The sequence below is a fragment of the Argiope bruennichi genome, chromosome 5, assembly GCF_947563725.1.
Source record: "Argiope bruennichi chromosome 5, qqArgBrue1.1, whole genome shotgun sequence".
Taxonomy (NCBI): Eukaryota; Metazoa; Arthropoda; class Arachnida; order Araneae; family Araneidae; genus Argiope; species Argiope bruennichi.
Genome location: NC_079155.1, coordinates 26,805,445 through 26,828,816, shown reverse-complemented (window position 1 = coordinate 26,828,816; position 23,372 = coordinate 26,805,445). Strand labels below are relative to the sequence as shown.

At 25.6% G+C, this 23,372-nt stretch overlaps 2 protein-coding genes across 3 annotated transcripts; one reads left to right on the top strand and one right to left on the bottom strand.

Moving 5' to 3' along the window:
- Nucleotides 1-24: 24 nt before the first annotated feature.
- On the bottom strand, nt 25-14,421 carry LOC129968596 (peptide methionine sulfoxide reductase MsrB-like). Of its 2 annotated transcripts, none has more exons than XM_056082653.1 (5): nt 14,351-14,421; nt 13,219-13,405; nt 10,489-10,609; nt 8,786-8,958; nt 25-7,103 (listed from the first exon to the last, which is right to left on the bottom strand). In XM_056082653.1, the coding sequence occupies exons 2-5, from the start codon at nt 13,397-13,399 to the stop codon at nt 6,907-6,909; spliced, it is 672 nt and encodes a 223-aa protein (XP_055938628.1). In that variant the 5' UTR covers nt 13,400-13,405; nt 14,351-14,421; the 3' UTR covers nt 25-6,906. The 2 variants fall into 2 exon arrangements, with proteins under 2 accessions (XP_055938628.1, XP_055938629.1); XM_056082654.1 differs by having other exon boundaries at nt 25-7,067.
- A 260-nt stretch (nt 14,422-14,681) lies between these two features.
- LOC129968595 (uncharacterized) lies at nt 14,682-22,188 on the top strand. Its single transcript, XM_056082652.1, has 3 exons — nt 14,682-15,241; nt 17,544-17,889; nt 21,186-22,188. The coding sequence occupies exons 1-3, from the start codon at nt 14,853-14,855 to the stop codon at nt 22,032-22,034; spliced, it is 1,584 nt and encodes a 527-aa protein (XP_055938627.1). The 5' UTR covers nt 14,682-14,852; the 3' UTR covers nt 22,035-22,188.
- Nucleotides 22,189-23,372: the final 1,184 nt, after the last annotated feature.

The window sequence follows — 23,372 nt, the reverse complement described above, 5'->3', positions numbered from 1 at the left end:
TATTCCAACAATTAAAAAGCTCCATAAAAAATAAACATAGCTATACAACAAACAAAACTAAATAAAGCATATCATCATTCTTTTAATAGAAATAAAGGTAAACTAATACTACAAAAAATATCATTCCAACATAAAACTAATTACTTTTCAGCAGTTATTATTTACATTCAAAGTAAGTAACTTGAAACAAAAATGAGTTCCATACTAGTTCAGAAAGTATGAACCAAATGGATGTAGGAAAAATTATATATTTAGATAAATCAAACTGTAAATGATGTAACCATTATAAAATTACATTTAAACATTGGCGCACTTGTTATCATTCATATTGTTCCTTTTATATCGTTATTCAAAGTTTCCTACATGAATCTACTATTGTGCCATCACAGTCAATTTTTCAGAAATTTGGAAAAGGGGGAAACATGAAATCTTTTTAAGAGACAGATATACCAGGTCATTCTTGCCATAAAGACAGAAATTGCTTACATTAAGGTGGGTGGGTTTGGCGCCAACCATACTAAGCCGCCAATACCACAAAGCAAGATGGTTGTTCACCAAACAATGGAGTGATTCACTAAAGGATTAGCGGATTTATTCTGCTTGACTGTTTCTGTTACCATATTGGCGACTAATTCAATAGGTACACTAAAACTGATTTCAACCCAAATGGATACCGACAGAAGAATTCGATCATAATTAAATTATGCAATAAAGTGTCTTTCTCAAGGTTTGATAGAATATAACTGGAATATTTTTTGAGTTCCTGAAATATTTCAAAATTATTAAAGTCAATGAATAAAGTTTATTTAAAGTTATTTTCTGCAGTAATGCAGGTAATCATCAAATACATATATAAAACCTTGAATAAATATAATATTGAATAATATATAATAATATTCATCAAACTCTTATAAATGCAAATAATGCTGACAATATACATGAAATATAATTTATTATTTCCAAGTTCATAACAGCGGATTAACTATAAATTGTATGAAGATTTCAGTAATGTTCATATAACAAGGGTAGGGTAAATGCTTTGAATCAGCACAGCCTTCTACTCATAAAACAACCTGAACATATAAAAGCTTTCTGAAAGCAAAGAGGTATTCAAATCACAAGTATAAATACCCTTTACAACATGGTACTCAAATAAAATTGCTTCAATGCATCATGGTATAAATGTGTGATAGATAAAATTTCCTTAAAACCCAGTGCAAAAAAAAAAGCAATTTTAAAATGCCGTGCAAAAACAGCAACAACTTTCTGATAAACAAATGATTGAATTATAACCATGTTATAAAGAAGGGATTAGGGATGAATATAAGCACTAATCATTGTTATGCCAATTATTTCTCAAGAAAGAATGACATTCATTTAACTTTACTTTTTCTTTAATCTGATAAATCTAAATTCAAAATTTTTTTCTTTATTAAAAGGAATAAATTTGAACAAAAAGTATTTGAAATATTAAAATTATTGTAGATTACATAAAAAAATTAATGAATATCAAAAATGGTAAAAAATGTATCATGACCATTTAATTTCAAATAATATTTTGCATATTTTCCAATATACTTGTAAAATAAGTTAATATTATGTTTTAACCATAAAATGGATTATTTGGCACACCATTAGAGAAAACATTGCATTATATGGATATTATGAAAAAGTATAATACAGAATGTAGATTCTTTTTATTATTATTATAATTGAACTATACAGGTTCATGAATCAACAGTCTTTGCAGATTGCTTAGCAGAGTGATATGAAGTAGACTGGTGAAGATATTTAGCAGATTCATATGAAAATGTACAATGTATGCTTAAATTGTATATATGAAGTCTGTGAAAATTCAATGTTAGTCTCAATATCGAATAATATAATTTGAAATAAACCCAAAGTAAAAAGGAACATAAACATTTTAATAAGCGTGAAAAAAAAATAAGCATAAATTATTTTTTACATTAAAACATAAAATAAGCAAATAAATTTTTACATAAAATATGCATAAATTATTTATTACATTAAAAATTTATTCAACAAACTCTCTGATAATTTTAAATATTAAATTTCAGTCTTTAAAAACCTTTTGCTAATTTTTTTTCTTTATAGATGGGCCAAATACTGTGCCACTAAGCTGTTATTTTAAATTTCACATTCATTGTGGCATTATTAAAATTACTAATGTTCATTTTAATGGCTCTAGGGTTTATTTGGCAACATTCAGATTACACCAAGATTACCAAGCTCTATTATATAAAGATGTCAAGTTAGTTGCATTTTTGTGTTTACTTAGATTACCCAAAGGTAGTTGGAGACAGAATTTTTTTTAGCAATTTATGACAGGTGCCATAAAAAAACAAATATCCAATTAATTGCTTTTTATTACATAACATTTTACTCCCTTTTCCTGTTGTATCGTTGCAAATGTAATCAATACATTTATAACTTGTAAGGGAAAATAAATATGGTAAGCCCCCAAGATTTGTAGCAGCTTGGGGGGGGGGGGGGGGAAGTAGCAAATACTTTCTTTTTTTGCCTTTAAAACCTCTAATTTGAGGGAAGATCTTGGATTCATTCAGATTCCAAAGTTAATCCGAAAGTGAAAATTCTAGACATCATCTGTACCCTCTATTTTTAATAAAGGGCATCTGAAATATGAAAATAGGTCACCAGAATAAATAAGCCAATACTTCCTTCCTTGGAAAGTATAAAAATGAGATGTGGTTGAGTTGGCCACATTTCTCTTGGGACGTACCGCCAACAGGAGGAGTTGGTGTATGGACTGCAGAGAACCATTTTCTAACTAACCCCTAGTACCTGTACTATTATCTTGACAACCAGGGTATTAAATGATGCAAATGTCCAGACAGGGTCATTTATAATTATTAATTTATAATCACTATTCAATATGATTTTTAAAAGTTATTTTTGAATTATTATAATTGTATTATTTAATTTAAATAAATTTATAAATTATCATAATAAGTGTTCAACTAAAGTTAAACAGAATATATATATATTTTTTTTTGATAATATGATTAGTAAGGATAATTGTAATGCTCATATCAATAAATATAATTGGTTCTTACTTTCTGGGAAGAAGCTTGTAATAATAAAAGGCACTTTTCCACTAACAAAACCAAACTGTTACCAATCTGAAATGTTGGCATTATTCTAATATGGAGCTGATATTCACCATTAAGATTTTCTAATGAGAGCAACAATATTTCAAATGAATGATCAATGCATTCAGTCAATCATTTAATCAGTGTGCTCTGTAACAGGTTCATTAAAATCATCAAGTTTTAATGGTTATTCAATGTCAATTCGTCCCTCAGATTTTGTTTCAGATTCTGTTAATGGAAAAATAACTTATAAAAGTCTACATTCTTCATGAAATAAAAAATAATATAATTTGCATTGATAATTTAACTAATTCATACTTTGAATAAATAAAATTTTTCCAAGTACAGCATCACAGTCTTAGTAAAATAAATAAAATAGTGACACAAAAGAAGAAAAATAAAGCAAAGAACACAATAGTTGATACATTTTACAAATTGGGTTTTGGAAAACAATTTTAAATACCTACAAGCAAGTTTCAAATAATAATGATGATAATAATTTTGTTGCTGTATGCAGAAATATTTAACAATATGAATAATCAAGAAATGTCACAAAAACTGTTTGTCTTTTATGACCATCAAAATGTATTAGATTTACAATAAGAGTTCTAATGCCCAAGAAATAATCCATTATCAATATCACAGATGAAAAAATTTCTTGATTTTTTTTTTAAACATAACAACATTATACTAGTTGAATTGCAGTATTACTTTATGGTATAAACTGATTAACTGACATCTCCACATTTGTTCCTGAAACACTGTATTTTTAAGATCAGAAATACACTATAGTTAGTGATAGCTAAAGATGGCAGTCCATAAAAAATTACAAGCCTCAATATTATATACTGGCTGATATACCAAATATTACTCAGAATCTTTTCTTTCAATTTTTTTAGATTTAAGAATTTACAACACTTTAAACTTATTATAATAGTCTTTTAACACAGCACCTCTCGTTGATTTTAATTCGGATTCTATTTTAATTCTATTCTATTCTGTAGGATTCTATTCTTTTTCTTTTTTTTTTTCCTCGCTACATCCCTGCAACAACAATTGATATTCCTTGGTATGACAGTTTTTATAGATATAATTCAAAATACCATTTTCTACTTTTTGGTGTTTGTGTGCCTGACTAGAAAATTACTATTTTATATTTCTGCTTTTTTTTTTAAGTCTTCTCATCTCATTAGGAAAAGAGTTCAATAAATATGAATGACTTAATTCAATGATCAAAATTTGTTGAAATTAAATGAAACATTGCAAGCAATAATTTATTTTAATTCTTAATATCTTAAGAATAAAAATGTTGAGAGTTGAAAATAACACAACTGACATAAAAAGAGAACATAAAATGATGTTTACAAATTTCATACTACTCTCTCTCTCTCTCTCTATTATTTCTCCTTTAATATACAAAACATACATTTTCTGCTTTATATTTCAGATAAAAGTGTTCATATAAAGTTTCTTGATAATGGATACCATTTAATTGTATTTAAATTTAAAGACTAATTGTTTAATTGTTTTTAAATACATCATAATCATATTGAAGATTATTTAACAAAAAATAATTATAAATAGCCTCACTTTTATTGTACTGTCAACTTAAGTTATCATTGACTATAGTGTTGTTTTGTTATTTTAAGTAACTAATATTTTGCATATGTATCAGTAATAAGATTCCTTGATAATTTAGCATTAGCACAACACCAGCACTAATTCAAAAAGGTTTGATGCCAAGTTTGACTTATGTATATTATGTTGCTGCCACTGTTTGTAGACAACAGTCCTTACACTTGGCAATGACTGGTTCTATGCCAAGAGAAGCATATCATTTCCTCTTGAAGATGACAATATAAGAATATTTTTTATACAATAAAAGAATTTATAAATCAAAAATTTAATAAACCTTACATATTTAAGATTAGGAGAGAAAATATACACTGCAAAATACTGATACTTTTCACCAACAAATAAATTACAAAAATGAACCAATAAATGAACACTCACCTCAATTAAATGTTAGTGAATTAAAAAAAAAAAAAAAAAAAAAAAAAAGAAGCCAAAATTAGAAGCTTTCCATTACCAATGCAAAATAACACACACATATAGAAGTTTAAGGCAATATAATAGAATAAATTCAGATTCTTTTCAGCTCATAATATTTTTGTAAGCCAAATAAATAATAAATAGATTATAAAAAATATAATAATGAAAACCTTGTGGTGTGAATATTTTGAATTTGATATACAGGTTTGACTCTCTGTCATTTTGTCTAACATAATCCTAATGTGTAAAAATGATATAATAATAAATAAGAAACTCTGAATATAAATAATTCAAATCAAATAAATTTCGAATAATGCAAGATTTTTCGGTGGTAATCAGAAGCTCATTTGGATTTCATTATCAAAATTCAACAAATTATTTAAAAACATAGTTTTGAAAAAAAATTAAAACCAGGATTGCTATTAATGCCAATCATTCAGCTATACAATATAATTGACTACATAAAAAGTTCTCAAAATATTTTAATTTATTCATATAATAATGCATAAATTCTTATATAATAAGGTTTCTTTTAAAACTGAAGGAGGGAACGACATATTAAAAGACTAACAATCTGAATAGGAAAAAAATCTACCAGATTTCAGTGACTTCACAGATGTTTCCATGGATTTTAAAAATTGAATTTTCAGTTTTAATTTTGCCTCCTGAAAAAATGTTTCCTTTTTTTAAATATCTTGATAAAATTTTAATGATGGTTTCAATTACATAGAAAGACAATTACATAGAAATTTTTTAATTACATAGAAAGAAATTCATAGTAAAAAAAATAATATACCATGCAGATAAATAAGATAAAAATTATTAATAATTTTAATATAATTTATTTCAAATTATTTTAATTTTGACATTAATGAAAAGAAAATTTGATATAAAAAATCTAATGTACATATTTTTCATAAAATTTTCCATCCTCTTACACATAGTACAATTTAAAATTATACAACTTAGAATTGATGGAAATATTTCAAAACAAAGCTGTGTTAAAAAATGCACAGTTTTTCAACTGGATAATAAATATTAAACTAGCATGATCATGCAACATATTTTATTATACTTAGGCTTCTTAAACTTTTATAAACTAGAATCAATAGAAAAAATTTAATAGTTAAAGTTTCGACAGAAAAATTTTACTCTTGATTCTACAATCAATAAATTATTCATAAGCATATGTAAATATTTAAACAATTTTTAAAAAGAATTAATTTGACATAACTAATTGGGTGCTTTTATACCAATTATTTATATTAAGAGAATTTTTCTAATATTTTTTGCATACACATACAGAAAAATTTTAAAGGAAAAAGATGCTAAATAAATATCCATGATCCTGAACACTGTTTACATTTGATCCCACAATTTAAGAAGCCTTGTACTAAACCAATATATATATAATTACTTAGAAGTAAACAGTAGAAATATTTATATATTAAAAAACATCTCCTTATTTGTATATATTAATGGAAATTTTACATTCGGTTAAAACAATCAAAATCTAATTGCAACATGGCAGTAAATCAGAAAATTGAACATCTATTTAGTATTAATGAAAAATACTTTGATGCATTTAAGATAAGGACTAAAACATACTCCAAAAAGCTACAAACAATGCAATTTGCAAATTCACACTGCAGTAGTATAAAAATTCCTCACAGAGGCACCTAGCTGGATGAATGCAAGAAGCAGTAAGTCTTTATCTTCACACTTAGCTTTTTGATGAAGTCTCAGATGTACTTTCAGATTTTTTAAAATCTAGAGCAGCAGAATTGATGCAGTAGCGCTTTCCAGTTGGTTTAGGTCCATCATCGAAGACATGTCCCAGGTGGGCTCCACATTTTGAACAGCTGACTTCAGTTCTTGACATGTCTGTTTTCATAGTGAGGAGAAGAAGATTACAACTAACTGGAAGAGAGGAGTTATCACAAGAACAAAAAAAGGGAGATGTCACCTTTATTTTTTAAATTTAAAATTCTATTCTACAAAACAAATTGGCAGAGCGATCAAACTTAATTGTGAAGCAACTTTGAATCACGGCTGCAAAAGTATTTTTTATTTCACATAATATATAATTTATTCCTTTCATTTGTTTACTCTGAATTCACGGGGGGGGGGTCTTTCTTTTTTTCTTCTTTTCTTTTTTTGCTTTATTGTTAATAAAGTTTTTTTTACTGATTTTCTAAAGCTTTTTTCACTTTCCAAAAGGTAAAGTTACAAATTCTTTTATAGCTTCTGAAACCCATGCATTATATATTTGTGGTATATTGAGAATATTATTCAAAATTAAATATTAATAATAATAATGTATTAACTATATTAACAGTTGCTGCTAATATAATTTTTTAAATTTTAATTAATATTCATTTTATTTAATTTCCCCTCCCCTATTAAACAGAGTAATATTACAGATTATACATATCAATCACTTTAAACATAAAAATATTATCAACTTCTTCATGACAGAAGTTTAGCTGATAGTCCATTCAAAATTTTCTTATGTTTCAGTATTATAAGTAATTTTGACTGGCTGATAAAAATCTGACTGTTAAACTTTTTTGAAGCTCCATTATTTGAGCATTACTAAAAAACCAAATAAATTGTAGCAAAAAAAATTAATAAAAGACAAGGGGGGAAAATATGTATTAAATAAGTTGTCCTTAATATCTTTCCAATAAATAATAATTAATTTAAATTTTTAAAAAAATGGTTAATTTTTGGAAATCAATAAAACTTTTTTTATTATGTTTTATTTCATTTTTCTAAAATGCATCTAGAATTCAATTTTTGTCTCTAATAATGAAGCATTTTATTATTTCAACAAATAAATCAGCAACAAACATTTATCCTGAAATATTCTTTTATAAACAATTGAGATTTTGGCTTCATCAAAAATTTCGCAGAATATTTTTGAACATTCAAATATTTCCAATTTAACCATTATAAGAGAATGTTTGTCTTCATCACAAATTTAGCAGAATATTTTTGAAAATTCAAATATTTCCAATTTAACTATTATAAGAGAATGGAATCATTGTCATTCTTTAATAAAAAGAAGCTATTTCATGAATTTTTGAAGGAGATTGTGCATGCAAACTTTTTAATTAAATAGTTCTTAAAATTTTCAGGATTATTTATAGAAATCCATATTTTCTAACACACTTGCATTAATTTCAAAATATCTTGTTTTCATAAAATATAAAATTCTATTTTATGGCATTTTAATGATGATGTTTTTATCAATTTTATTACATAAAGTCAGGAACGAAATTTTTTATCTGGAAATTATCAGTTTTTTTCCTCCCTTAATAATTATCATGAAATAAAGTCATTTTTTTTTTCAATAACCATTAAGATATTTAATATAAAATTCAAATGTAAAGAAAATCTGATTTTGTAATAACCAATATTCAGAAAATCATTCATCATTAATCAAGAAAACAGCATATCAAGCTCATATAAACATTTTAATCAAAAAGGAAGTACAATGCATAATTTATTTATTAACATTTCAAAATTCTAATGAACATTTTTTAATTATATGTGTCAAACCATATTTACTATTAAAAAATATTTTAAATAATACTTACTATGTGATAAATCCTTTTTGCATTTCACATTATTGCTATCTATGACATCAGAAAATGCAGGCCAGCCACATTTTGAATCAAATTTTGCTTCCGAGGAGAAAAGCGGCTGATTACAAACAATGCAAGTGTAAGTGCCCTTTTCAAAGTGATTATAATATTTTCCAGTGAAAGCTCTGTTTTGATGCAAGAATATATATATATATATATATATTTATTAGGAAAAAAAAATGCATTACAGAATTATATTATTGACATAAGAAACAATTAATAATTTGAGAACTGATTATGTCTACAGGTTATTCTAGAATATTTCTCTAAATTCCACCTAAATGAAATCAAATCTACACTTCACAATTACACTTTTTTGCCCTAATTTGATTATAAGTAAAAATATATAGCAAACAAGTAAAGAAGCTGAAGCTGCAATATAAGATTGTCATAAGCAGTCAAACTAATAGAGAAGTATAATTATTTCTCAACAGTTTTAAAAAGCTACAATGAAAAGATACCAATTTATTTTAACAATATATATATATATATATATATATATATATATAATTTTATTTTATCAGTTTATTTATATGAGCTTACAGTTGAAAAATATGAATACAAAAAATATTTTTTTTTTTTAACACAAGCATTAATTAATGCTTTCATTTTAACAATTCTGAAAAATCTTTAAAATACGAAAAAAAAAAATTCATTGACAGAATTCATTTTTCTTATGAAAGAAAAACAGATATATTGAATACAAAATTTTTATCTACCTTTTTAAGAAAGACAAAAGCCTGTAAAATTTTTCATTTCAATTTAATATAAAATATTTTGTATCTGATTTCTAAATGCTAAATTGCCAATTTATAAAGCACAAAATATGTTTTATTTTTTTTTATTTACTTGTAGCTTTAATTTGGAAGGTATATTGCAAACTTAAATCAGGATTATGCTTTCAAAAATTTTGATTTCAAGTTAATATGTTCAGATTTCAAGATAAGATAAAACAGATAAAATATATTTATATCTTTTAATTACAGAACAATTAAGTTACAAAGCAGTTTAAAACTCAAAACCTGGGTAGTTAAATTTCATAAAAACTACTTTAACAACAAGCATATGAAAACAGTATAAGCTAAAGTAAATAAAATTAATTTAAAAAATGTTTGAATATTACATTGTAAAATAAAGTACTGAAAACATATTTATAAAATTTAGGATTTTTTTTTAAAACAAATATATGCAAGAAAACTACAAGCAAAATTAAATTTTCCTCTATCTCTGAAGAAAAATAGAATTTTTAGGTACGGCATAGATCTGACCCAAAGCAGAGATGAAAGGCTTTGTAATTTTCAACTACACAAAGGTAAAAATAATTATTTCTCAACCTGTGACCATCTATTTAAAATTCTATATAATAATGTTAGAAAAAAATAATTCTGTCAGATAGAATAATCACTGATCCACTATAAATAACAGATCATCACAGGTATCAAAACCCGGACATGTGATCTTTAAACTAAGATTAATTTATATTACAATTAGCATATTCTAGCTAACATACAAATCTTTTAAAAAAATCATCAGTTCTGAGCATCAGGGTTATTATTTTTTTTTTTATCTTTAAAGAATATGGCATTTTAACATTTTAAGAATTTAGCCTAAATAGCCAAAAACCATAAACCTTTCTAAAAGTTTATATAACCAACCTCTCTGTTTCTCCTTCTTGAGTTACTTGATACTGCATTGAAGTCAGTTTCTTCTTTAAAGCTTCTTTGGATAAATCAAGACCACAACTATTTCCACAACACTCCATGATTCTAAATGTACCTAAAAGCATAATATAATATCTTCTATTGAAATAAATATTTTTATGAGAAAATAATGGTATTCTAGTCATAATAAATTATCAAAAGAGTAAATAAATTGAGAATGAATATAAAGTCGATGCATTTAATACCATTGACAAAATCAACTCTGAAAAAGAAAGGTCTTGATTTGGTATACAAATTGTAATCAAACATTTCATGGGAGAAAGAAAAAAACTGATATGAAATGATTTATGAATTATATATTAAGATGTGCAATGACTGTTTCTCATGTTTTACTATGTCTAGAGCATATGATTAGCTTTGGTCAATCCTCTACTTTCTTTTTTATCCTGGATTAATATCAAAATGTTATCTGTCAACCAATAAATGCTTACTTTTAATCAGTACAAACAAATATATTTGCTATTTTGCTGATAGAAACAGATGAAAACATATGACAGAATAAAAATTATACTTTCAAATACATTTTTACAAGCTGATAGCACCAATTAGAAATTCCAAAATCCCAACCATTTTATATATTTATATAGAGCATATACAGAAGAAATTAGAAACACCTTCAGAAAGAAATTCTGCATATTACAATGAGTATTTATTTGAAAAGTGGTTTTATTAATCTGACAAAAATGCATATAGATTCCTTTTTCAATTTAATTATTTGTGAAGAGTGCAATGATATGCACCAATAACAATAGATATAAAGATGCTATTATATTCAAAAGTTAAATGTATTGTGAAATTATATATGAATTAATAATTTACTACTATATTGATGAAACTGGAATACAGATGGAACAATATTAGGTATTTCTATTCAATTGTCTATATTAAAATATATATATATATATCTTAATATATATAAATTACGTGTCACGTTGTTTGTCCGCGATGGACTCCTAAACTACTTAACCGATTTTAATCAAATTTGCACACCGTGTGCAGTTTGATCTAACTTAAAAGATAGGATAGCACTTTTTTTGAATTTTTAATTAGAATTTTAATTATTAATTAAAAACTAACTTTCCCGCCAAAAAAATCTTTTCATTTTCCCCACCGCCAAATGAGTCCGGTTTCAGTTTTTTTCCCCAACAGTCATGAGGCTGGGCTTAAGATTTTCCGGCTGATTATTTGAAGCGATTCTATTTATTTTCTTAATGTTTGATGCATTTAAAATTAAACATTGTTAATGAATCGATCTTTCAGAATCATTCTTAAGTACTTTTGAATTAAAATAAAACAGAATAAAGAAAATTAAAAATTTCTAATCTGCATAGCGTTACCCCAACTGGCGTAGAAAAACTCACGCATTTGCGTTACCGTAACTGGAGTTGAAAATTCACGCATGCGCATTGTGTTCTGATTGTTGACATGACAACCATTATCAACGGATGATTTAAATTATTTTTAGGTTAGTTGCATGTTTTTGTAATTAAATTGTATTTTTGTTAGTTATATATTTTTTGTATACGCTTATAGTTTTAAGTACATAGTTTTTTTAGTTTTTTTTAACCTGTTTTCAACCGATTATTTTAAACGATTCGTTTTATTTTCTTAGTGTTTGATGCATTTAAAATTAAACATTGTTAATTAATCGTTCTCGTCATAATGAATCTGAGAATATTTTGTTGACAAATTCTTGAAATATTACATAAATTAGGAAAGATATTCTTTAGTGCCCATAAAGTTTAAACGCTCAGTGACTGTTTTCAGTAATCATATTACAAAAAATTACTTTGTTTCAGTAAAAAACATTATTATATTAATTGCAGATTAATCCTTTCCACTTTAATTTATAGTATAAATTCTACGAAACTAACAGAAAATTACAGAGATACATATTACGTTATGACTGAAGGCGTTTATAATATTTTGAGAGAATTATATGACTATCAAAATTTGAAGTTTTAAAATATTTTGATGAAGAAGCTATTGAAATAGGAATTGCATAAAATATTTAATTATTAAAATTTAAACGAACATTAAGATTGGCGAACCGGCTGGTCGCCAAAGGCGGCTAGTATATACATATATAAATTTATGTTTCCCTTTAAACATTTTCCTGGTGTAGGATTTTTTCTAGTCAAAACTTTACTTAGGATCTTTCTTAGACCCAAATGTTCAAATGAGTAAACAAAAATAATAATAATAATAATAATAATAATTAATGACAATTAATGGGAAATTTGATAAGGCTGTTAATTTTGTAATATAATAAAATGATTTGAAATGATAGATTTTGATATTTTTTTCTTATCAATATCAACAAATAGAAGACATGCAACTTAAAAATTCCTAAATATGACCCTAAGTGTAGGCAAAATCCACAGTTTAATCAGTTTTAACATATCTCCTCTGTTTCCTATATATCCTGCCTTAATGCACAGTAAAAAATATATAAAGATCATTTCATTGATAGGCATTTTGCAAATGTAGATCCAAGTGAAGACTGATATTTACTATTTTTATCACTAAAAACTGAAAATATTAATTTGAAAAATAATTGTTAATTTAAAAAGAGGATTAAAATATTCTCATGTAATGACATATTAAATATATACAAAAATAACTAAAAAGATTTTTTTTTTTTTTAAAAAAAGCAATACTTACGTTTAGTAACTCTATGTGGTTGGTAGATTACTAAGGGTTTTTGAATATTTGAAAAGAGTGCTGGCTTACAGTAGAAACTGATAGTTTGATAATTCCAGTATTTTAAATTCCTTAAATATGTTTGGTTAACATATTTAATGGCTGTCAATCCATTTAGTACTTGTGACCACATGAAATTCATACAAGTCTAAAGAAATTCAAGTAAGATACATTTTTTTAAACGATAAAAGAAAAACATATAAGGAAAGTAAAACAAAATAATCCAATTCAGTAATTGGATTATTTTGTTCAGTAATTTTAAAATATGTATTTATCATGCACTAAAGACAAGAAAAATGGTTCCTTATTAAGTAATAAAATGAAAACAAGTCTTTTAATACAACATTTTTCATAAATACAAATGTAATAAATTCTTTTACAATATATATAGATATCTTTCAAGGAATGTGCATGCATTTTGGTGCAAAAAATTTATGCATATGGAAAATCAGGAACTCTCTATCCATAGAAATAAAGCATTATATCAATAAGCAATAATATAAAATCAAATTTTGATAATGAAGAATAATTACGTTTTACAACTGTTAACAGTATTTAAAACATATTTCTTTGATGATGTGATAATTATAAACAGAGATATATAAGTGTAACTTTATTTTCAGTAAAATAATGGCACACATTCATTCTGAAAATATGACGTCAACAAATAACAAAAAACATATGAAATTTTTGAAAAAAAAATATACAGAACGTAATATAAGGCATGGAATCTACAATACAGGATTTAATCACCCAATTAACTATTCATTTAGAAAAATTCACATAAATTGTTTTATAAATTTAATGCTAAATTTAAAAAGCTTTGAATGCAACAGATAGTCATTACTTTTTTTTAATTAAATGAAATTTTATTAGTAAAAAGTAAATCCTACTGCAATATTCCATACAGTTCACTATTGCGGGCACCGAATGTATGTTATGCTTCCAATGATTTTATAAGAACTCGTTTGATTTATATCCCGAATATGTTAACTTTCACAGGACGAGCTTTTACCGCAACATATCAGATTTAATAATGAGAGCGAATAATGAGAATATCTTACCAAAAGAAGCTAACGTCGATCACACTTACCAAAAATCTCCCTTATTCTAATTTTAGACGTCAAAAAATTTCTTTTACTTCTGTTGTTTATTTGGCTTGACCGCAAAACACGTTGCCACGATAAAGCTAGCAACTAAAACTTCTCTATTTTATGGCTTTACTAGCACAACTGATCAAATAAATCCTTATATTTCAATAATAATTAGCAATACATTTTTATGAGCTCATAAATTTTGTTATAAGATCAGATTAAAAATTTTTACTTCACAGAATATTACTAAGTTGAACCTTAATCTTCATGAATACGAGGCATGCATTGACAAAAGTACGCTATGTTCTCTCTACATTTGTTTTGGTCGTCAATGACATCATGTCTCCTCCACATGTTTTCGTTTTTGAATGTTAGGAAAATATTGCAATACAAGCCAGAATTATTTGCATAATTTTTTACGAGAATTATAGTATTTATGTTCCCTATCTCAAAAGTTACATTTTAAATTTCGTATGAATTTTAAAGGATGATTGTGTTAAAATGTTTGCAATATTGAATCTTGGAATATATTTAATTAAAAGGAAAAATATTCTTGGTTTCAAATATATTCGTTTTAAATCATCGCAAACAAATTTAAAAAACAATGCTGTACCGAAAGAAATTATTGCACTTCGAACGAAGAAACTCTCTGAAATACTTGACTGTTCAAAACACACTGCTAGAGAATTAGTTTCTAGAAATCACAATATTTTATCTCTTGATTTCGAACAATTTATTATAAATGCTACTTTTTGCAGTAAATATTTAAGATTAAGTGATGTCATCGAATTTCCTTGTTTAATGAACTTAGAATCAAGTCTACTGCAACATCGATATTTTTCTCTCAAAGAATTGGGATGCTCGAATCTCTCAGCTTATAATATTTTGACGTATGTTTTTTTCATGTCTAAATTCATTTCTTCGTTTATATATATATATATTTAAACTTTTATTTAAAATTTTACTTTAATATTGTGAAATATTATAGGATAATTCGTTTCTATTTTTTTTTCATTGTTATAAATGATTACTTTGATAAGTAAAAAATAATAATTAAAATGTAAATTTTTAATTTGTAAATATATTTAATTTAATATATTAATTAAATGCTTTAAAATTAAGAATTTTGTGATGTGATTTATATGTACTATAGGATGGTTTTGTTCAAATTAGTAAATTATGGACTGAGAGATGTTTCAAAGCTACAATTGTAGTATTCTGTTATTTTTTTAAGAAGCTGATGGATTTGTTATTTGTATAGCCTTGTAATTTATATGGCTAAAATTATATACCTGTTTTAATTTTTTTGACTGTTTTTCAGTTTTATAAAAATATGGCTATTTTTTTAGAGATCCAACTTGTTTTGAACATAGATTGGGTATCTTATTTATTTTATAACATAAGTGCTAGTTTAAATTATAATTTTTCAAGTTCAAGAAGCTAAATAATTTGTAAATGCTATATTGAAATTAAAGATATTTAAATAATCATGTATTTGCTTGTTTAGTGATAGAAATATTAGACTTTTTATTGTAATTATATCTATGATCGCTGCTTTTTAATCCAGTTATACTAACAATCATGTATTCACAGATATTTTTCTTAGTAAGATTACTTTATCTATGACTTAATTTACTTTCTCCTTATTTAATGATTAAAAATAGCATTTTGTAGCATATTTAATAATGTGTATTTAGATTTTCCTTTTGTTATTGTAATTGTAATACTTTACTAATGTACTTCATTCTGGTGTAAATGCAATTATTTTGGCTATCATATTCATTAGCATATCTTTTTACTATAAATTATATTATAATAAAAAGAAATTTTAAGAAAAATGAAGATTTTAATTGTTAAGAATCTCTTTATACCAACTTCAATATAACTAAATCTTGCATACATATCAGGGTTAGGATTGTTCCTTTCAAAATTTAGTCATTCTTTCTATAATATTTAACCTTGAAGGAGATACTTCCGATATGAGGTTGAGAATTTGCCCAGAAAAGTAATTAGGTTCTTACTTCTCTAGTAGGCAAAATAATAGCAGTTTTCTTCAGGAGAGATCTGTGCATAGATTACACCCTAAAGAGGTATTTTTCACATATCAGAACTCTGTAGTGATTGCTCACTCATTTTACCTATATGATGAAGGTAGTTGGAGATTTCTTATCATGCATTATGATACTGTTAGAATTTCAAAATTTTATTACCAAATGCGAAAGTGAACTTTAAATGGTAAAGAAATTATTTTCTCTCCCTCATGTCTTCATCTTTATGAATTTGTATTTTATTGCTTAAATAATTTATCTGACACCATATTAAAGAAAGTTTTAGTCTCTCAAAACTTTCTCGCATACTCTCTAATAAAGGGGAATTGAAGTGCTCTTTTTCCCAAAAATTTAAAACCAAAATTTCATGCTGAACTTCAACTGCAGTCACAAAATCTTATACTATATTTGATATATTTATTTTTTTGAGTTATCATGTTTACATGCTTCTGAAAATACAGACCCACAGACATTCAATCCCTTATTGAATTCGGCTCAAAATTTGATAGATGTCTTCATTTTCAATGTTAAATTTATGTATCAAATTTTAGGTACTTTTCCATTAGCCGGGCACAAGTGAAAAATCGCCAGATTCTTGTTTGGTTCACAATCCATTAGCTGGGTGCAAATGAAAAATTGCCAAATAATGTAGAACTCTGCCAAATATTTTACTCCAAATTCACGTTTGGCTCACAATTGGCGACATTTGCAACCGGCTAATGGAAAAGTGCCAAATTTTATTTACTTAGCTCTCTTTGTTTTCTACTTATCATGTTAATTTATATTTGGGTAGATTTCCTCTTAATAGATTTTGCTCAAAATATGACAAAAATCTATAAAGTTGATCTATAAACATTATTCATCTCTCTATTATTCATCTCTTTCAAAGTGTTTTTGAATTATCTTTGCCACAGACAGATTGACATTTTACAAAAATGTGAATACTCATCAAAATCTCGAGCTCGATTATTTTTGATGATTATGCCTTCTCTATACTTTGTATATTAGAAAGTAAAAATAGTATTTTAAGTGTTATACTGTTGTGTTGATGTAAAGAATCAGTTTGAAAATCATTTTATTAAGTGCACTTTATTTTAATAATTATGCCAACATTTATTCATTTCTAAAAATTTTGTTGTTACAGGTTCCCACAAATTATCAAGCAAACTCCAAAAGTACTAGCAGAAAACAACATTCATTTTGATTTCCATCATGAGTTGGATCATTTCATGAGTTTTTTATCAAGCTGTGATCTAACAGATCAAAATGAAATTAAACTTAGATTAGAGAAAATGTTTCAGGATGACAGCAGTATGTGGAAGATCAGAGAAGCTATGAATGCTGAGTTTATCTCTTCCAAATTGAATTGTTCTTTAGCTAAAGCCCATCAGTTGTTTCGTAGATATCCTCCATTAAGACTACAAAGTGTTTCCAACACTGCTCATTTGTTAGATCTATTATTTCAAAGGTTAAAATTTACAATACCAAAAGTAAGTATCAATTAAAATATAATTAGTGATAATCCAATGTCTTTCTAATGTAAATTATAGTTACAGATAATCAATATAATTCTAACATAGTTTATTATAGCAATAGCAATTCAGTGCCATTCCAATATAAATTATAGCCACTGGAAATCTAGTATCAATCTAGTGTTTTATAATCCAGTCTCATTTCCATCTAAACTAATCATAAAGAGGAATATGTGTATGTTAGTCTCTACAGGCTACACTGTTTAACCTACAGTTACCAAATTCGGAACATATATGCCTTGGAAGGGGAGAATGTGCACCTCTAAGTAATTTTTAAAAATTTTAATTAGTTAAAAATGAAAGAAAATTTTGGAGAGTTTCCATGATAACATTAAAAAATGTTATAACACAGTACTAATAAGATTTCAGTGTTGAAGGATTTAATTTTCTGTAGTCATATTTTTAAAAGACATGTTTGAATTTCTGCAAAAAAAAAATGTTGTATTTATTAAAGTTTTTTCAATATCAAGTTCAAATTCCACTTGAGTCGAAAGAAAATTTGTGAAGTAAATGCAATTGCACAATGAATATTATAATTAATTATTTTATAATAGTATTAATTATATGATTATCAAAATTTGAAGCTTAACCCTTTCAGGGGCACCAATTTTAAGAATTTCTGTAAAAAAACTAATGGTTTTAAACTCAAAGAATTGGTGGAAAAGTGCAATTGGTTTCTTTTATAATGAATAGATGGCATATATAAATATAAACTTTATATTGTTTTTTAATATTAATTTTATATTAAAAATTCCTCTTTTTTTTTTTTTTTTTTTTGCCTGAAATGAGAGAATTTTTTTTAAATCTTAAGAATTGAGATTTTATCAAAATCTGTCACCCTCTTTCTTACAATATCCATGAGGTTTTAAATCATAATTCTTTTGAAGCTTCTAATTAATTTAAGAACAAACCAAAGTGGTTTATTTCTGGATGGTCTCACTTGGGACACCGCCCATCTAGGACATCTGTTTCTTCGTTCGCTTCATTATTTTATATTTTTCTCAGAGTTGTTTATTTCTTTTATAATTTGCATTTTTTTAGAGAAGGGAAAGGGGAATGTTTGCATTAAGTATTAAAAAAATGAGATTGACCTTTCAGCCATTTTGATGTTTTTTTTTTTTTTTTTTTTTGCTTTAATTGCTGGGTGTTGGATATGAAATTGAAATAAAGTGGTGAATAAATATTGATATAGAGATGAAAAATGAGCGTAAAAAGATAATGGCTGATAGAAAATGAATAATTTGGTTCAGCTGCTTAGTTTGCTTTTATATATTTTTCATACATAAAATTTATCTGAATAAGGTTTTGAGTATGTTTCTTTTTAATCTAAAATTTTATAATAAGTTGTTTAAAGACAATAAATGATATTTCATAGTCAGGCATTTAAGTTATATTCTGATATAGTTTAGTTTCTCTCTAGTTTAATCAGAAATGTTATTAATACATTAATGATTAATAATGTAAGTTAATTGAAAGCATAGATTTCAATATTTTTTTTAAAATTCTATTTTATGATAACTGTTAAGTAAAATTCAATTTCATTTTTTTTTTTTTTTTTTTTTGTTAAGAAAAGTAACCAAAAAAAAATCAATAAAAAAGTCTTTAAAAATTTTTTAATAAATATATGTTAAAAGATTTTTTTTTTTAATATAGTGTAATATTACAAAATAATTACTTCCAAATATCTTACTCTACACAAAAATAAATCAAAACAAAAAGCTAAAAATTTCTCAGTGACATTACTTTGACTTCAGAATTGATTAACAGTTGGTATATGCTAATTGAAAATTCTTTGGCAAATTTATGAATTATATTGACTTCTTAAACAAATCAAAAGAGAAAGAGTGGAAGTTTTTGATTTAGCTTTAGAAGACAAATATGTCATCATATTTCCTTGTGCCAATGAATTAATCTCTGAATGATATATTTGCTAAAGGCAAATTATAAGAATTCTAATGAGAACATTTTTCAAACTCAGGAAATCACATAATTTAGAAATAAAAGAACTGGGAATTCTGGATATACTGAAATCACAATAACTCCTGTATACAGAATTTTCACATCTTTTAACCTTTCTCTATATATTTCAAGTCCTGAAATATATTTTTATGTAACCTGGTAGAAACTTCAGTATAAAAATATTTGTCTCTCCTTTCTATATTATGCTACTTTTTGCTGAAATTAATTATTCCGTGTATTCTATTTTCTCTTTCGAAATTGCATTTGATATTTTCTCATTCATTCTTCAAAGATGTGCCAGAGTTACATTTCTTGGGATAATTTTTATTTTTCAGAAATTGTGCATTTTATTTCTTTTTCAAAAATTTCTTTCTTTCCTTTTTTTTTTTTTTTTTTTACATTTGCAGATGAGATATTTTTTTCTAGCGGGTGCAGAGTAAAATAAAACAGTGTTTTTAAAAACTTCATAGAACTTTATTTGATTTACATGTGAGAATTTTAATCTCCAATAAATTAAGATGATTTTCTGTTTATTAGAAATTGATACGTTTTCTAAAGTATAGTGCTTAAAACTATGGATCATGGCACCCAAATACTACCAATAAGATTTTCTCATCTCTTTCTTTCAGAATTTACACCAAAACCAAACTATTTTGTAACCAAAATCAGTTATAAAAATTATTTTGATTCAAATTTTTTTTTAATTTATGCAGCAATTATTTCAAATTGATTTTTTATTGGCCATTTATTAATGTTTTATTTTCTTATTTTGTCATTTCACAAACAATACTGCCTCTCTAAATTCTCAGTGTTTTATAAGGGGAAACAAAAGAATGGATTTTTTATTTTTTTATTTTCTATTAGTGCTTTATAAATGGTCTTCTGTTTATGCTAGCTTTGAAAAAAAAAATTCATCATTTGTTGCAACTGTATTATTATTAAAATTGAAAACTCATGTATAGTGTTAATTGTTAAATGACGATTTGTCATCCAATAATGAAATATGGCAACATTTTCAAATAAAAATACAATTGCATTTTTTTAAAACCTAAAAAGGGTTTTAGAATGAAAAACTTTTTGAGTTATAGTGTTAGTATAGTTAATTCTTTTACATAAATTGATATAGTTTTATATTTCTGTTTGTCCTTTCTGTTATTTTTCTGCTAGAATATCTAAGTGATTTAAAATATTATATGTTATAGGCCAATTACAGGATTGTTGGTTATTATTATTAGTGTGATTTTTAAAAAAAAAATCTCTTTACTTAAAAAGATCATTTTTTCTGTCCTTTTTAGGTTTTTCAAGCTCCTAAACTACTTTCTGTCCATTATGAAACAGCAGAATATTTTTTAGATAAGCTTCCCGAAATTCTAGGTATTGACATTATTGAACTGACTCAGAAGTATCCCTTGATTTTGAGAAGATCCATAAATACCATTCGAGAAGTGGAAGAAATATTAAGAAAATTCAACATCACCGATAAACAAGTTTTGAACTGTCCAAAAATCATCAGTTTTACTCCAAGAACTCTGGAAGAAAGATTGGAATACTTGTGTACATCAGAAGATTTTGCACTATTGAAATCTTACAAGAAATTTTTATGGCTGGTTTATCATTATGGCAATTTGAACACTCGGCTAGAGGCTCTAAAAGCATTAGATTTACCTCGATCTATTAATGCTTTTATTGCTACAAATTCAAACTTTCAGAATTATCTTTCTTTCAGCAAAAGTCGCTCAAATGTAGATGATGTATGCCAGTACCTTGCTGAATTTTTCAAGTGCAGTACTAATGATGTTTCACACAAACTACGTGAATTTCCCAATGCACATAATGCTTGTTTAGCTAATACTACACAAATTGTGCATTTCTTACTTGGAGCTGGTGTAACTAAGCAACAGATTTACAAGGGATTAGGAATAATACTATATAACTTTGACATTGTTAAAGATAATTTTAAAGAATTAAGAAATTCACCAGCATTAATAAACCAGCCATTTACGTACTGGATTTCTCATTACAATTTGATTCAGCTGTTGATTTATACTATTGAGAGAAAAAATAATTTCAAAGAGAGTCGGTCATATAAAGTAAATAGTAAATATCTGGATTCAAATGAATTAGCTATATCTAGCTATGGGTAATGGCATTCTTTGAGAAATGCATTGAAAATTGCATTGTGAATACATTTAATGTATAAAGCAATCGTTGTGTGATTCATAAGATACCTTATAATATTTGTAAATAATTAAATTTATTGTACAATATTTTGGCATTTGATTAAACATGTAAAAGTGAAAATAAAATATGTTGCATTTCTGATTAAATGACTATTTTAGTCTGTTTCTCACCAACAAAATTGAATAATAATAATGTTATATAATATTAAAATTAAGATCAGTTAAAGTATTTCTTAGGTACTTGTGTATTAATTGCATGCTACTGATGAATATAATCAATAGACTAACATGACATCTTTGGCAGGTTGAGTTTTTTTTCCTATTATTTATTGATTATATTATTGCATAATTAATAAAGTATTATTAATTATGTGTATTAAGGGCATATGGTTAATACACAAATACTCTTCCTTTTTTTTCTTATTTTACCTCTTTATTATTAATATTTAAAATAATTCTAAATTGTCAAAAGAACAATTGCTTATCAGAACAGGTTTATTAAATAGATTATGCGGGTATCTACCTAGATGCACCAAGATTGGTTGGGTAGGGGATTTGTGCGCAATATTTTCAGGTAAATTTAATTTTGTGTATTCATTTAATCTATAAGGGTCATGCATTCGAAATTGAAGCTGAAATCAAACTAAAACAATAACTTAAATATTATTTTAACAACATTCCTTATTGGCTTATAACTATTCTCTTATAACTAAAAAAAAAAAATGCTAAATAATATTACTAAATATTATTTAGAATGTGTTAAAAAGTCTTGTTATTTTTCATTTTGTTTAAAATTGCTTTTACATTTGTTTTTTTTTATTTGTGAGATACTAGAAATAATTCTTTTGGAGGTGAATTTTAATTAGATGATTCTTTTTATTTCATTTAGTCAAAATTTGTCCATTTAAATTACTTATATCGAGATTAAATCAAAAAAATCTATTAAAAAATGTTTAGTCTTGAAAACTGGCTAAGCGAAAAAAAAAAGGTAAGGCTTGCATTCCTAAAGGCCCTTAAAGAGCTTACTCTGGTGCTGCGTAATGTGATTATTTAGCTTGTAGCTAGGGATTGCAATACCGGGATACCGAATACCAGTATTTTGAGCTATTTGTACGATTTTGTAATACCGGTATTCACAAGTTTAAATACCGGTTTTTCGGTATTTACTAGAAATTTTTAAAATTGTCTCCACTAAATGTTCAGAAATCGCCAACATAGCAAAATAGTATACGTTTTTGCTTTTATATCTCCCTAACAGACGAAATTAATGGCTTAATTGCTTAAATCTAAATTAGCGAAACG